The sequence below is a fragment of the Petaurus breviceps genome, unplaced genomic scaffold, assembly GCF_028583685.1.
Source record: "Petaurus breviceps papuanus isolate PSGF00001 unplaced genomic scaffold, PetGlider_PUasm1.0 90760, whole genome shotgun sequence".
NCBI lineage: Eukaryota > Metazoa > Chordata > Mammalia > Diprotodontia > Petauridae > Petaurus > Petaurus breviceps.
Genome location: NW_027187338.1, coordinates 8,889,738 through 8,906,476, shown reverse-complemented (window position 1 = coordinate 8,906,476; position 16,739 = coordinate 8,889,738). Strand labels below are relative to the sequence as shown.

General features: G+C 49.5%; 1 protein-coding gene across 7 annotated transcripts in view; it reads left to right on the top strand.

The window, feature by feature from the left end:
• Window positions 1–6,370: 6,370 nt before the first annotated feature.
• The window catches only part of COL16A1 (collagen type XVI alpha 1 chain), an 85,546-nt gene continuing 75,177 nt past the window's right edge, over window positions 6,371–16,739 (top strand). For 2 of the 7 annotated variants that reach the window (XM_069068052.1, XM_069068046.1), the window contains exons 1-8: window positions 7,305–7,512; window positions 8,971–9,082; window positions 11,469–11,543; window positions 11,650–11,767; window positions 12,317–12,440; window positions 15,640–15,906; window positions 16,048–16,128; window positions 16,344–16,469. In XM_069068052.1, the coding sequence (XP_068924153.1) occupies window positions 9,007–9,082; window positions 11,469–11,543; window positions 11,650–11,767; window positions 12,317–12,440; window positions 15,640–15,906; window positions 16,048–16,128; window positions 16,344–16,469 (867 nt within the window). In that variant the 5' untranslated portion in view covers window positions 7,305–7,512; window positions 8,971–9,006. Of the gene's footprint in view, window positions 6,543–7,089; window positions 7,513–8,970; window positions 9,083–11,468; window positions 11,544–11,649; window positions 11,768–12,316; window positions 12,441–15,639; window positions 15,907–16,047; window positions 16,129–16,343; window positions 16,470–16,739 lie in introns of those variants that run through there. The other 5 variants (XM_069068051.1, XM_069068049.1, XM_069068050.1 and 2 more) reach the window with 5 other exon arrangements.

Sequence of the window (16,739 nt, the reverse complement as noted above, 5' to 3'; positions counted from 1 at the left end):
TATTATCAATTAAATTGTAAACATTTCTTAAGTGTCTACTATGTGCCAGTTGCTCTGTTAGGCACTGGGGACACAAAACCAGAAAAAAAAAACAGAAGAGCTCCTGTCCTCAAGATGCCACCTTGCACATGGTATGTCTTCAGATACTTGAATATAGCTGTCATGTCCCCAATAATGATAATGCATTTAGAAGGTGCTTCCAAATATTATCCTTACAACAACCCTGTGGGGTTATTACCCCCATTTTACAGATTGGAAAAATGAGGTAGACAAAGGTTAAATGACTCATCCAGACAACTAATAAATGGCTCAGGTAAGATTTGAACTCTGATCTTCCTGACTCTAGGGCCAGCACTCTATCTACTTCACCACCAAACTGCCTCTCTTCCAGGTTCCAAGGCTTTCCATCCCAGGCCAGACGTGCCCAGTTCTTTCAATCTATCTCTGTATGGCATGGTTCCCAGGCTCATTTCCTAAAATGGGACAGAAATGGATTTGGTGTGATCAGGGCAGAGGATAGTAAACTGATTAGCATGGCCATTAACAATACTTGGCTTCTATTCCTTTAGTTCAGGCATCCCTTGAATCCTGGATCTAGATGCCTTGCTATCCAGCTGACTTCCATCTGCACAGGGAATGTGATGCCTTGTGGTCAGCCTCCTCAGGTGAGAAGACTTTAGAAGACAGGTGAGCTAGTTCCCTGAGCCTTCCATCTCCTTCTCGGCAAAGGGCATCCCCTGAGGAAAGATTGCTAGAGGCTGTGGCTAGGGTTCTTCCATCTTCCTCAAATCAACCACTTCCATCTGTACCTGCACAAGGCATTTTCTACCTCCTGCTGCCAGCCCAATCTCCCAAATGGATATGGTGCAAAGAGTAACCTTCCCTTTGAATAAAAGTTTCTTATCCCCTGTTGCTCCTGTCCTTTGAGGATAGGGGAGTAGCTTCCTCTACTCTATGATGAACGTTTTCACAACTGGTCCTCTCTGTGACCCTGGACTCCAGAAGATCATCTGAACCCTTATCCATACTCCCTACCACCTTATTCCTCATTCCTATCCCCCTCTGCTACCCCAAAGTTTCAGCCTTATCCTAATCCTACCACTCAGCCCTTCCATTGTGCTTTCTGGAATGCCTGTTGCATTAGCAACAAACTTCTCATCTTCAATTCCTCTCCTACTCCTATCTACTAGATATTACTGAAACCTGGCTTTCCTCTGATGATGCAGCCTCCTTAGGCACCTTTTCCAGTACTGGTTGCACCTTTACTTATTCTCTTTGGTTTACTAGGCAAAGTGGAGGAAATGTCTGTCATACTCCTTGTTCCCCATTGCCTCTTCCATGTTCTCCCCATTCCTCAATCACTTAGTAACCTCTCTTCCTTTGTGGTTCATGCTATTCAAATCTATTGCCCAATCAAGACCCCCAGGTCACTCCCCTTCATTCCTCAATGAGTTCTATGCCTGACTTAAAATCTTTCTCTCCTCTCCAACCCTTGGCCTCATACTAGGGGACTTCAATATACACATTGATTCTTCCTCAAATACCCTAACCACTCAGTTCCTTAACCTATTCATGTCCTATGAGCTATTCTTCCAGAGACACCACTTCAGCCACACACAAAGATGGTAATACCCTTGATCTTCCCATCACCCACAAATGTACCACTTCCATGTTCAAGAATTCTGAAATCCCCTGTCTGACCATAATCTATTGGATTTTCACCTTTTCTACCTTCCCTAACCTAACTCTTTATCCATGTGTTGACATCTCCTCCCTTGACACTTTAATATCTCCCAAGCCATTCCTGCACTACCCATTCTCTGCTCTTTTCTCCATCTTGACCTCTTGGTGAACCAATTCAACTCTACACTGTCCTCCTTTCATGAATCCCCAGTCCTCTTCTCATATCACTAATTACACCCAGCTAAACTTCCACCTTGGATTACTCCCATCATTTGTCATCTTTGCTGCTACAGATGTGTTGCTGTATGAAAGTGGAGAAACTCATATAACCGTTCTGACTGGGTCTTCTACAAATTTGTTACATAACTTCAACTGGGCCCTCACTGCTGATAGGCAATCCTACCATACCTTTCTTATCAGCTCATTCAACAGTGGCTCTTCCAAAACTTTTCATCCCTGCTTGAACTCCCCATGGCTGCTTCTGTCTTCAGTTTCTTAGCTGAGAAACTTGCCTTATATTTTACAGAAGAAATCGAGGGCATTCACCACAAACTCTCTCTTCTATCTTCCTCATCCCCTATCACACAGGTTCCTTCTGCTACTCTCTCCTCCTTTACCCCTGTCTCTCATGATAAAGTGGACTTACTCCTTACCAAGGCTAAGCCCTCTACTTGTTCAGGTAATCCCATTCTATCCTGTCTCTTCCAACAGATGCTCTCTCTGTCAACCCCACTCTTGTCCTTATTTTCAATCTCTCTCTCTACTGGCTCATTTTCTACTGTCTACAAAATGTCCATGTCTCCCCATCCTGAAAAAACCCCTTCACTCAGCCCTTTGATCCCTGCTATTATCCTATTTCTCTTCTGCCCTTTGTCACTAAACTCCTCAAAAAGTGCGGCTACAGTAGGTACCTCTACTCTCCTCTCCGTCTCCTTGACCCTTTTCAGTCAAGCTTCTGACCTTATCATTCCCCTTATCAGCCCCTGAAACTGCTTTCTCCAAAGTTACTAATGATCTCTTAGCTGCCAAATCCAATGGCTTTTTCTCTGTCTTCATTCTCCTTCATTTCTCTGTAGCCTTTGACACTGATGACCACTTTCTCTTCCTTGATATTTTCTTCTCTCCAGATTTTCAGGACATAACTCCCTGCTGGTTTTCTTCCTACCTATCTGACTGCTCCTTCTCTGTCTTCTTTGATGGATCCTCCTGCAGATCATGTCCCCTAACTGGAGGCATCCCTCAGGGTATTGTCTTGGGCCTTCTTCATGGTCTTTTGTCCTCTTAAGGTGCCAGTAAGTATGTCCACATCCTCTATAGGGAGAGGTATAGATGAGCAAAGGTTACAAAGGCTCATAAAACTGAGCAGGGAATAACCCCATATATCCTCATCTGTCAACATTCCCCAGTGAAACCCAAACCAGATGAAAATGAAATTGGGAAATATTGAACAAAATAAATAAAATACAATAAAACATAGATAATATTTTATTTGAAAACTAAGTCAATATGCAGTCTGCATGGATCCTTATATATGGATTAGTGGCTCCCATTCTATTTGAGTTTGAACACCACTGACCTGAGGAAGAGATTCTAGTCGTGTGGTCCAACCTCCTCATTTTGTAGGTGGGAAGCTAAAGCCCCAACTGATGACTCCATGGGCCCCATATCACACAGGAATTAATTGGTAGAACAGGGACTCCAAGGAGGCACTTTGATTGTAAATCCAGTGAGGCCATGTTGGCACCTGTCCATCATCACAAAAGCCATAGGAAGAAAGCAGGTAAGGATGACCATCCCTGATTGACAGATGAGGATGTATGGGTTATTCTCTGATCAGTTTGGTGAGCCTTTATAAGCTTTGTTTGTCTATATCTCTCCCTATGGAGGGTGTGGACATGCCTGCTGGCACCTTAAGGGGACAAAAAATAATACCCAGTCAAGTTTCAATGACTGGGGCTCTCCCAAGAGGAACTGGTCAGATGAGAGCTGGCTCTTAGCATTCCCAAGAGGTGGGTTTCAGTGACTGGGTGGCCATCAAGGTGATATGGAGGCCTCATAATACAGTGGAGCATTGGGTCTAGAGTCAGAGAACCTGGGTTCTAATTCTGATTCTGACATTTAAAGAGTCTACCTATGTGACCTTGGACTAGTCACTTATCCTTCTTAGGCCTCAGTTTTCTCATGTGTAAAATGAAGGGTTTGGACCAGATGGCCTCTGAGATCTTTCTAGTTCCAGCTTGATGATTCTATGACTTTGGAGAAAAGATTCTGTTGGAAGGAACCACCCTTAGACCTGCTATATAAAATGACAGACTTCAGCCATTTTGGCTTTATTTTACTTTATGCTTCCTTTTGGAGCAAAAGAAGGGGTATATGTGTAGGGAAAGGGGTGAAAGACAGTAAGGGACGATAGCCACAATATGGGGAAGCAGAAGATCGGTGTATAACCAGACCCAATCAGATTATGTATGTAATATAGGAAGGGGGTTGCCTCTCCAATAGAGTGTGTTTGCTTTACAGGGGGTGTGCAAACTGGAGAATAGTGATGGGTCAGAAGGATTTTAGGGCTCTGGTAGAAAAGTAGGACCTACAAGAAAGGGAGGAAAACTCTCTTGATTATTTGTGGGCTATTTTAACTTCCTTTCTGTGTTTTCTACATTTATTTGGGAGCTGCTATAATTCATTTCTGTCCTCTACTCTTTCTGTGGAGTGGAATATAAGCTGTCCTGTACCTGATATACATTTGTTATCTTGAGTGCTTGTTTATAGAGACACATTATATAGAGAGAAATAATTCTTCATGAGCTATAAACTCTTGGTGGAGATATTGATCTCAGGGTGACTCTGGAAAATTCTAAGCTTATAAGGAAACTGAGGCCTAAAAATATAAATTGACTAGGAAGAGTTAAGACCTAAATCCAGATCTCCTGAAGGGTACTGAACTAGGAGTCAGCAGCCCCTTGTTCCAAGTCTCAGCTCCTCCACTAACTTGCTGTGTGACCTTGAAGTTAACTCCTTATTTGGGGGACCCTGGGCCTTGATGTTCCTATAAACAAAACGAATGGGGTGGATTAGAGAGTCTCTAAGGATCTCCTAAACTCTAACAATCTATGAATTTGTGACCTCCAATCTGGAGCTCCAGGGATGAGTCCACTCCATTTTTTATTCTGCCCATAGCATCGTGCCAAGGGATAGGTCAAAACTGAATAGGCCCATTTCACAGTCCTCCAGTAATCCATTTCCTAACCATGAGAGTCTCCATCTTGTTTTGCTCCATCATTCTGCCCCCCTCCCAAGCACCTGGGGCTATGGAATTGGGGAAATAGACATCTGGGTTCCAGCACTCCCTTGCACGCCATCACCCCTCCCCCTTCCTGGCTGGGTGTCTCTGCTGAACTCAGCACTTTCCCTATAAATGTGGCTGGGAACCGGTGACTGAGGGCTGCCCCACGGAACACCGTGGTTGGGTTTCCACTGACTCAGCTTCCTTTAAGCCACTGCTTCAGGCTCCTCTTCACCCAAAGTTACTTCTTTCTTCTCCCCATATGGGCTCAGCCAGAGCCTCAACCACACAGCATAGCCAGCCCCAGGGTTCCAGGCTACTTCTCCCTTCCTACTGTCACTGAAGGTGGGAGATGGGCAGGAGGTGATCCCTTCCTCTTGCATGCAAATTCAGCTGGATTGGTGTGTGGAAAACCATTGGGTGGTGGTTCCTCTGGGAGGATTTGGACCTGAGATTCCACAGCATGAGCCCTCCTGGGGGGAAGGGCTCCTGGATCCAGATTTAGGTTTGAGTCCTAGTTTAGTCTCGTCATAGCTGTAGGCAATTTTCTTTATTTTTATGAGCCTCGAGTTTCTTACCTACAAAATGGGGCTAATAACACAACTAGGGGACGTTTATGGAGACAGGACTTGTACACCTCACAGCAATATAGAAACAAAAGCACTTTATTCTTATTACCACCATCCCCTTCCCAGCCGCCACATGGCCAGCTCCCTACTTCAGGCCCTCTAACACAAACAATCACAATGGTCTCCCGGTTGCTTTCTTGCCACTCCACTCCATCTTCCACACAACTGTCAAAATGATTTTCCTTAAGTACAGACCTGACCATGTCATTCTCCTACTGAAAAAATTCCAGTGGTTTTCTATTGCTTCTACAATCATATATAAACTTCTTTGTTTGGCTAGAAAGCCCTTCACAACATGGCCTCAGACAACCTTTGCTGTTCCATCATTTCAATCGTATCTGACTCTTTATGACCCCATCTGGGGTTTTCTTGGCAAAGCTACTGGATTGGTTTGCCATTTCTTTCTCCAGCTCATTTTACAGATGAGGAAATGGAGGCAAATAGGGTGAAGTGACTTGCCCAGGGTCACACAGCTTGTAAGTGTCTGAGGCCACATTTGAACTCAGGAAGATGAGTCTTCCTGATTCCAGGACCTGTGTTCTATCCGCTGCACCGTTAGCTGCCCCCTACCCACGACCTTTACAATTTTGTCATTCGTTGTTTCCTTTCTTGAACTCTTCAATCCAACCAAAGGGCCTCTCTGCTTCTCACACCCTACATTCCACCCCCCCCCCCCCATTTCCATGCCTTTGTTTTGGCTTCCCCCAGGCATGGAATGCACTCCTGCTTGGTCTTATCTCTGCCTCCTAGAATCTCCCACTTCCTTTAAGACTCAGCTCTTGTCATGTAGACCTTCTCCATGAAGCTTTTCCTGCTCACTGCTCCCTCCCTGACTACCTTGCCTTTATTTGTATTTATTTGGTATCAATGGATCCTATATATAGTCCCTGAGACTAGAAACTGCTTCATTTTGAGTCTAAAGGCTTATTGATTCTTCGGTGCTTTGGGTAAGACCTCTCTTCCCTTTCCAAGGTTCAGTTTTCTTCGTCTGAGAAAAGAAGATATTTGGGGGTCTCGAAGGCTCCTCTCAGAGCTAAATTTATGATCCTGTGATTTCTCTTCTCCCTAAATTCTGCGTGGGGGTGTAGCAGACAGATAGATGACTGGGGACTGACTTGGGAGCCTTCGGGAAAGAGTTTGTGGTTGGGATGCTGAGGTTGGAAAAACGCAGACCATGGAGGCCAATGGCCACGTCATGGCGGGGGGTGGGGGAGCCATAGAGCTTGGGATGGGGGCGGGGGGTGGGGGGGGGGGTCTCCTCTAGAAACTGTCTTTTCAGGCCCTGGCCAGAGCAAGGGGCAATCCTAGGAGCCAGCGGGAAGAAGGTGGAGAAAGAAAAGAAGGGGACTGGGGATGACTTTCCAAGTTTTCTTCCCAAGTTCTTAAAAAGCCAGCACTCCTGCCTCCCTTGCAGGGGGGCCTTTCCTGTGACGCTGTCTCCATGCAAAATGTGAGACACGCCTAGAACTGTGGACTGGGGATTCACCTGGCAGGGAAAGGGGAAGACTGGGGGTTGGGGGGCAGGCAGGAGGAAAGGCAGCTTGGTCCAGCCCCTTCAAACCCCAAGCTTAGCTTAACTGGCCTCGGAGCCCCCTTCCTCGGCGGGCGGCCCCGCCACAGCTGGCTCCCATTAGCTGAGGGCCTGGCGAGGGGCCAGCCTCCACCCGCCTAGTCTCCCCCTCTCAGCCGCGGCCCGGCAGGCCCGCCAGTCTTAGGCTCGCTCTAGAAGGGGACACAGCCAGAGCAGCACAAGCAGGTCGGGAACCCCAGGTCCCGGGAGAGCTTGTGGGGGGACCCCCTGCCCACTCCCTCCTGCTCCCCCAGGCCCAGGCAGCCAGACTCTTGGCCCCACTCCCAGCCTTCTCCCCACACCGGGCCTGGGGACGGGTGCCCAGGCATCCATCAGGTCTCAGGCAGGTAAGTGGGGGACCCCTGGTCCCTAACCCCCTCCCCCTCCCAAGCCCTGGGCAGCCAGCTTCTCAACTCTTTCTCAGCTTTCTTCCCATGCTTACTCTAGAGCTGGGTGTCTAGACGGGAATGAGCCACAGCTCCAGTGAGTAAAGGGGCAGGGTCCTCTCTTCCCTAGCTCCCCATGGCCCTTCTCCCAAAGCTCTTGAGGACCTTCCCCTTCTGTGGCATCAGTATCCATCCCCCTCTACCACCAAGCCAGGTTTAGGACTAAGGAAGGACGGCAGGATTTTGGGGAAGGCTGTGGGACAGGAGAGAGGAGGAACCTGGAAGAGAACGGATTAGAAGAGAGACAGGAAGCATGGCTGGAGGGTCCCATAGGTACATGCATGTCCGTGTTGCTGCCCGAATCCACATGCCTCCCAATGTCGTGGCGCAATTCCATTGATCGGTCATAGGCTAGAGGCCTTGAAAGCTCCCAGAAAGCAGAGAGTGGGGCCAGAGACAGAGGAAAACCTATTGACCCAGACTACCTTAGGAAGAAAAAGCTGAGGGGAAGAGGAAGAGGAAGGAGAATAATGGTCTCCAGTTCAATTGAGAACAGGATGTCCCACTGCTCCCTGTCTCCCTCAGAGCTGAACCAGCAGAGTTAACATGGCACCACAGAAAGTACACAAGTCCTCTGAGTCCGGAGATCTGGGTTCAAATCCTGACGCTAAATGTAGGACCCTGGACAAGTCTCTTTTCCTCTCTGAGCCTCAGTTTCCCTGCCTGTAAAATTGGAGGGGGAGGGAACATTTGGAGCAGATGCTATCCACAGTCTCCTCAAGTTTTGTGATCATTCTATGATTCTGTGAAGTGACTACAGCAGTAGGGAGTGAAGTCAGACATTCAGCCCAAGGAGAGGCCTGCCCCAGCTTTCCTCCAACTAACCCCTTCTTCCTGTGCTGGCCAAGAGACAGGAGGCTGGACTTAATGACCTGTGCAGATAAGGGAGGGAGGGAGATTGAGATATTTGGATGTTTTATGGGTCAGTCCTGATTAAAGGGGAAGCTCGGGCTAATGTATTTCCTCACATCAATCTTGGTTTAATCAAATTAAAAAGGGCCTAATCTATTATGGGACATTGACAGGTGGCCCACATCGCGCCCCCTGGTGGCCTTTGTGGCCTGGCCTGCTTCTCCCTGGTCCCTCACCTTGCCAACAGCTGGTCCTTCCATTTAGCCTTGGTCCCAGCCTGATGGGTTCTTTCCACTTGGGTGGTCACTGAGGGCTGTCCATGTTCAGGTAAACAGAAGGAGGCCTGGGAGCCCAGCACCATTTGCTAGATCTGGATCACTATAAAGCACTGTCATAGGCATAGGAGGCATGTGTCTTGTTAGGGTTCTTGGGGCCACTCAGACCCCAGTGGTTTCCTGTGAATGTGAGAGGTCAGCTCTTATCTCCCTTCTCTTCTTTCTCATGTAGGCCCTTCTCCCTCCCAGGTGACGTCCAAAGTCCAGCATGTTGGCAGCTTGGGCTCCAGGACTGTGGCTGATCAGCCTCTGGGTCACCTGTGGCATTCAAGGAGCGGAGACTGGTAAGGACTCAGGTGTACCCATCCCTAACCCTCCGGTCCTCCACTCCCATGTGAGGGGCAAAGGGTCCCAGGAGGTGACTAAAGGGGGAGAGACCTGCATTGGACTCATCACTGGGGGTGACTAATGGGTCCTGAAGACTTGACTTTTGTATTTAATTCTTTGTCTGAGTCTATCCGTATCATTGTATATCTCTGTAATGTGTGTGAGTGTGTACAAGTGCCTATATCTGCTATCTTGGGACTCTGTGATGGAGATGCAGCCTGGCAAAGCAGCCAGAGGGCTGGACACGCAGTCAAAAAGACCTGAGTTCGAATTCTACCTCTGATACTTACCAGCTGGGTGGCAGTGGATAAGGCACTTACCCTCTCTCTGAGCCTCTGCTGCCTTGTATGTAAAACAGGGATAATAATACTTCCCTCCTAGGCTCATTGTGAGGCTTACATGAGCTGTGTGTGAAGTGCTCTGTGAACCTGAGGACACAATGTGTGTCCGCTCTTACTAGGATCTGAGTAGCCCAAGAGAGAGACAGAGAGAGAGACATAGACAGAGAGAAAGAAAGAGAGAGAGACAGAGACAGAGACAGACAGACATAGAGAGAGACAGAGACAGAGAGAGAGAAAGAGGGAGAGAGACAGAGACAGACAGAGAGACAGAGAGAGTGAATGAGAGAGTGAGAGAAAGAGGGAGAGAGAGTGAGAGGAGAGAGACACACAGAGACAGAGAAAGAGGGACGGAGAGGAGAGAGACAAAGAGAGAGAATGTGTGTGTGTGTGTGTGTGTGTGTGTGTGTGTGTGTGACTGTGCCTAGGTCTCCTCCTGCATGGAGGTGAGGGAGGGAGTAAGCCAACCCTCCTTGCCCCAGAGCGTGTCTTGGACTGCATGTGAATATCTGTGTGTGTGTGTTGTGTATGTGTGTGTGAGACTGTCTAGTTCTCCTCCTCATAGAGGTGAGGGAGGGAGTAAGTCAACCCTCCTTGCCCCAGAGCATGCCTTGGGCTGAATGTGAGTGTCTATGAGGAAGTGGACCTCTGCCAGTCCCAGCCCAGCCTCTGCAGCCACAGATGCCTCTAGTGCCAGTGGGGTCCATTGGAGCTGCAAGGGAAGCCTCCTCCTTCCCCTTTGCTCACTGTGGAATATCATGTGGGGGCCTGGTCCAAGCACAGCTTCCTGGGGCGGCCTCAGCATGTCAGGAGTTGGGGAAGGGGAGTACAAAGGAGCCCAGACCCAGGACCAGACAGAAGGCTGGACTATTCCCAAGTTCAGTGCCAGGGGAAATAGCTTTGGCATCCTTCCTTTTGGGTGCCCGCCTGAGGGCCGGGAGAGAACTTGTTCAGCTAGGGCATCCCTGAGTTTGCCAAGGGCCCCCGAGCCCCTCCCCTCTGGGCCCAAGCAGCCCAGGGGCCTGCAGCAGAGAGGTCAGGGAGTGGGCTGGGTCCATGTAACTGTGAGCTGGTACCAAACTTCACTGTCCCTGTGACTGGATGTGTGTATGCTCCTGGTTTCATGTGGCTACATGTGCACACGTGTATATGTGTGTTTCTCCCACTCCTCTCTCCATGAGTCTCCTTGGGGGCGGGGGCAGCAGATTTCAACATCTCTGAGGAATCCGGGCACCAGGCCAGGCGATGAGTCACACAGGCTGCCGCTGATGGAGATGGCCCCTCCGGCTGCATATGTATGTGAGGGGTGGAGAGTGCCAGAGCTTCTGGGCCCCAAACCCAGAAGTCTGCTCTTCTTAGCCAAAAAGCCCAGTGAGGCCATTCTTCACTCGGGATGCCCTCGGATCAGTCTGGAAGCCCAGGCTTTCCTGTACAGGGTTCTCCCACCCCAAGAGGTCAGATGTCCTTTCCAGTATCTAACGTCAATCCTTGTAAGCAGTCACTCAGTCTGTCCTGTGGGGTCATCACACATGGTAGTTCCCCAACCCTATCCCTTCACACTCTCTCTGATTGTGATGAAACTACTCCCTGTACCACCTTGTCCCACATCTGTGTCCTTCTACCACCTCTGCTGGTGCCCCAGGGGGCAACAATGGAGCAGCAGAAAGTAGGCTCTGCTCTAACTCCATATGTTCTTTTGGGCTAATGACTTCCCCTCATTAGGCCTCAATGTTCTCATCTGTCAAATGGGGACAGTTACACTCAAACTGCTTTCAGTTTCAACTCTCCCTTTTTGTTCTTCTTCCCCTCATCTGTGTCTGACTGAGGAAGGTCCTGCTTGGTTCTCCTGGGCCTATCAGGGCAGGAGGAAGGTGAGGCAGTGCCAAGGCTGGACATGCATGTGCCTACAGTGGGTAGGGCCAACACTATCAAACCTGTGTCTTCTGGGAACAATAAGGTGCCCTAAGCCTGAGCATGCCCACAGCTTATGCCCTCTTTCTTCCAGGTGAACAATGCCCCACCCTGCAACAAGAGGGACTGAAGCTAGAGGCCAGCAGTGACTCCCCAACCAACATGACAGGTGAGTCCAGGCTCTCCTCCAGCCCTCCCATCCCTGTCTCTGTGTATCCAAGGCACCTTTTTGCCCCTCCTCAGTTGAGCTACCTGAACCCCTCTTCCCTCTCCAGGTTTCAATCTCATTAAGAGGTTTGCCCTCATGAAGGTGTCCACCATCAAGAGGATTCGGAACCCCAAAGGGCCCTTCATTCTGCGTCTGGGAAATACTCAGCTTGCTCTCCCCACGGCGTGAGTGCCCCTGGGTATCTGGGGAGGGTACCTCTGGAGGTCTTTTCAGCTATTCCCCTGGCTCTGCCCCAGCCCCATGCTCATTGGCATTGGGAATATGCCCAGGACCAGGATGAGTTTTCATGAGGGCAGATCCACATGCTGCCCAAGAAGGCAGGCTGGGCTTCACTGTCAACCCTGATCCCCTGATCTCTGTAGATCTATCCCCATAGGATGGGCCAGGGCCTGGGCAGACAGGAATTAGGGTAGAATAGGGAAGGAAGGGGCCTGGATGTTACACTAACCACAGGAAGGACCTGGTATTTGGTTGGCAGTGGAGGAATTGGCCCTAGGTTGACACTAAAGAATATGGGCATTCTCCTGGCACTTTGCTGAGTTGGCATTATCCTGATACCGGGGTAAAGTGTAGGTATCTGGCTGGCAATGGAGTAAGAAAAGATAATAGGGTTAAGAGGTGGTGTTATGTGGACTCTTGGAGAAGCTGAGCCCAGCAGGTTGGGCTTCTAATGATGGCAAGGCTCAACTGTCCTTTTTTCCTCCTCCTTCCAGCCAGGTGTTCCCTAGGGGTCTCCCTGACCAGTTTGCAATAGTGCTGACCCTTTTGCTGAAGAAACAGACAAGCAAAGACACCTGGTATTTACTGCAAGTGACTGATAAGGATGGGTACCCACAGGTGAGCCTCAGCCTCCTGCTGCCCTCCTAACCCTGCCTCCACTTCCCCTGGCCTCCTCCCCTTCTCTCCCAACCTCCTTGGTCCTTCCACCCACTTGTCCTTCCCTCCAGCCTCTTTCTCTCCCACTAACATGGTCCTGCCCTAATCCTTCTTCTCCCTGCTCCTTCCTGCATCCTTCCACTCCCTTGCCCCAATCCTCACTCTGTCTTCTTGACCCTCTCCCCACCCTGGGTCCTTCTCACCCCTCACTAGTCTTCCTAGCTGTTACCCCTGGTCTCCTGCCTCCAGCCCTGATGGATAGTCCTTTGAGCCGCCCACCTTCATCCCTAAGTCTCTTCCCCACTCAGACTTAAGAAGATCCTTGGATTAAAAATCTGAGAACCCAGTTTTTAATCCCAGTGCTGCTACTTATTCTACGAGCAGCCTAATACAAGCCACTGCTCCTCTGGGGACCTCAGTTTCCTTATAGATAAAATGAGTGGATGAGCTACTAGAAGGAAGGCCCCCCAATTTTCTTTGTATCATGGACCCCTTTGGCAATCTGGTGAGGTCTATGGACATATTCTCAGAATAATGTTTTTAAATATATAATATTACAAGAGAAATGAATTCTATCAAAATCATTACCAAAGCATTAAAAATCCAAGTTCATGAGCCCCAGGTGAAGAGCCCTTCTCCTAGAATGATGATCTCTGAGGTTCCTTCAGGTCTAAAGTTATTATTTTAGATAGACTTTCCATCTCTTCCCTTTCTCATCTCTGTTCTGCCCTAGGGTATCATTTCCAGCTTATGTCCATACATACCCCAAGACCTTGCCTTCCCTTTCCCTGTCCACCTCCTGTCTACTCTGAACCCCACCTCACTATTTAACTATCTGCTCCTCCTTGCCTCTTTCCCCCTCCTCCCAGGAGTTTTCCAATCCTCATCCTTTCTCATTACCCTGTCCTGGCCACTCCGAGCCCTGGGAGGGAGCCCTCAGGATATCCCTGACCACCAGGGCCACCAGCTCCCTTGGTACTGCCCATCATGGATCCCCCTACTGGAACACAGAACCTGGTGAGAAGGCAGTGCAGTGTGTGAAGGATCCTTTGGCTGGACTGATTTCAGACAGTGATGCCCATTCCTCTGAGAATATCCAAGGGTCATTCACCCTAGGACTTTCACCTTTCATTCCTTTTTATATTTTCAGCCCCAACCCAAGTTCTGAGCCATCTGGCCTACCCATCCTCAGAATCTGCTTGGCTCCTAGAGCTCAGAGACCAGTAGGACTTTAATAGTTATCTCCCCAATTCTACAAGCCGCTGTAACAGGCTGCCCCCATTGGATCGCTGCTTCCCCTACATACCCTCATCCCCAAAAGGACTGAAACTGTTAAAACTAGGAGGAAACCTTAGGGACCAGCTGGTCAAATCCCCTCATTGACTGATGAGTAGCAGAGGCACAGAGGAAGGGAAAGGACTTGGCCAAGGTCACACGGAGATTTAGTGTCAGATCTCCTGCCTATTAGTGCAGTCCCCTGTGACAGAAAAGGCAGCTGCTCTCTCCACCCATTCCAGGCCTTCTGTGTGCTTCTCTTTATGAGGCTTATTTGCAAGGACAAAGAGAAAGTACAAATGCAGAAATGGGACACCAGGGGAAGGCCATCAGTTGTATGAATAACAAAATTCCCCAGTCCCAGGCTGGTGATGATGGCACTTAACTCCCTAACCAGCCCGGAGCCCTCCCTTCCCCTGTGGTCCCCAAAGAGGACAGCATCTTCCACTCGAAACGGCCTCTGATTGGCTGCCAGGCCCCACCTGGCCAAGCTCATTGGTTCAGTCTACAGAGCTGGGCCAAGCAGAAAACTTCCTTATAGTTGGGTGGGAATGTGAGTGTGTGTGTGCTGGAGGCAGGCAGTGAAAGGCGTGATGACTTAGGAGAAACGGGAGTGGGGGATGCCCACATTTTATGGCAGAACCCAGCCCTGGGCGGGGGAGGGCACTTGACTTGGGAAGGTTACACGGGGTTACTAAGAAGCAGGGCTCCCATCCAAACTTGGCTACAAAGTGAATTCTCTTTTTGGTGTAACATACCGCCTCCTAGAAGTCAAGAGATGGGAGGCAGCATGGCAAAGATCGAGAGAATGGATTCAGTAAGACCTGGGTTCAGATCCTGCCTCTGACGTGTACCGGCTGGGGGACCCTAGAAGCAATACCCTGGGGGATTTTCTAAAATGATAATTTGTAGCATGGTTGCTGAGTTGCATTTGGTAGTTTGTGAAATCCCAAGTCCAGACCCCACCCCCACACTCATCTCTATCTCCCCACCCCACACACAAACAAATGAACCTTGATACTTAAAAGCTGTGTGACCTTGGTCAAGTCACTTAACTTCTTTCTGCCTCAATTTCTTCAAATGTAAAATGGGGGTGATTACAGCACCTACCTCCCAGTTTTGTTGTGAGGATCAAATGAGATGATATTTGTAAAACTCAGTGCAGTGCACACAATAAGAGCTTAATAAATGCCTGTTTCCCTTTTTTTCCTGTGGAAATGGGAATTTTTACTATTAATTATTGTTAGTAATTCTTATTGTCACTGGCTAGAATTACATGTTTCTCCCCTCTTTGCTCAAAGAGGCAGGGGGTAGAAAGAATAATTCTACACAGGGCTTTTCATCACTTGGAAAATCAGAGTATTTGAGTTGCATTGACATAGAGGTCAGTTCATCCCCAAAGATGAGAAGGAGACTGAAGGCCAGGCCTTCCTTATGAGCACTCATCTTATAGGATTAGGAATGTAAGGTCAGGGGAAGAAAAGACTGAGGGCAAGAGGGGAGGGAGGCCGGGAATATACTAACAGCCTTCAATTATTCAAAGGGCTGCCATGTGAAAGATGGCCCCAGAACTGGGAGAAATGGGGAGAAATCACAGACCTAGATTGGAGGTCTGGAAAGACTTCCTAATAATGAGCACTGCCCTAAAGTAGAAGGTGCTGTTTGGGGAGGTAATGAGTTCCCCGTCACTTGAGGTTTCAAGCATTCACTGGATGTGTCGGTCTTGGCTGGACTAGGTACCTTCTAAGACCCCTCTTCGCTCTGAGATTCTGTGGTGCTGTGCATTCCCATTCCTTCTCAGGGCCTTGCTTTCCTCATGGAGCATTTGGATCTGTGGGTCCCTTCTAGCTCCCAGTCCTGTACTTCTATCATCTTGCCTTCTCAGATCTCCTTGGAGGTCAACGATCATGACAAGAGCCTGGAGTTCCGGGCCCGTGGCTTGGACGGCGACTTTGTGTCCTGCATCTTCCCGGTGGTCCAGATCTTTGACCTGCACTGGCACAAGTTGGTGCTGAGTGTGACTGGGCGTGTGGCCTCAGTCCATGTGGACTGCGCCTCTGTCTCCTCCCAACCTTTGGGTCCCCGGCATGCAGTGCTTCCCGAGGGCCACGTCCTCTTGGGCGTGGATGCTGAGCGAGGCAAACCCGTCTTTGTAAGTGTCTGCTGGGGCGGGGGGCCTGGAGTTGTAGCTGGCAACATCCAGTAGCATGGCCTCCCATGCCTGGAGGCTCCCCTTGGCGTGATCCCACTTTGTTTCCTGTGCCCTTCTTACCTTTGTCTCCCCCTTCCCCAGTTTGATTTACAGCAGGCCCACATCTACTGTGACCCTGCCCTGGTGATGGAGGAAGGGTGCTGTGAGGTCTCACCAACTGGGGTGAGTTTGGGAACCTGGAGGCATAGGGTGGTTCATTTAAGTGAGTGCTGGTTCTCTTTGGGGTTTGGGGTGACAACAGCACAGACAGACCAGGGAAGCCAGCTCCAGGTGGGTGGGAGGAGAGGCAGGGACAGAGTCAAGTGCGGGAGTGGGTGGGAGTCGAGTGGGTGGGAGGAGAGTCAGTGCCCATTTCTTCCTCTTAACTTGCCAAGCAGTGCCCTCAGGAAGCCTCCAAGGCCCGACGGGACACCCAGAACAACGAGCTCATTGAGATTAGTCCACAGGCCGAGGGCAAGGTCTACACTCGATGCTTCTGCCTGGAAGAGCCACAGGGCAGCAAGGTGAAGTTCTAATCCCACTCCCTACTTCTCTTTATGTGCCAGAGACAACCCCTCAAAATGAGTTAGATTGACCTGGAAGGTGTGCCTGTGTTGTGAATCTGAGATGAGGGACCCCAAAAAGGATAGAGAGGTGAAGTCCTTAGGTCCAGTGGGGTAGGAGATCCAGGGTGCACGAGGGTTGGTTTCTCCTCTGAGAGTGGGGTAACAGGAATTGTGCTCATTCTTCATCCATCCAGCCATCTATCCATCCATCCATCCACCCATCCACCC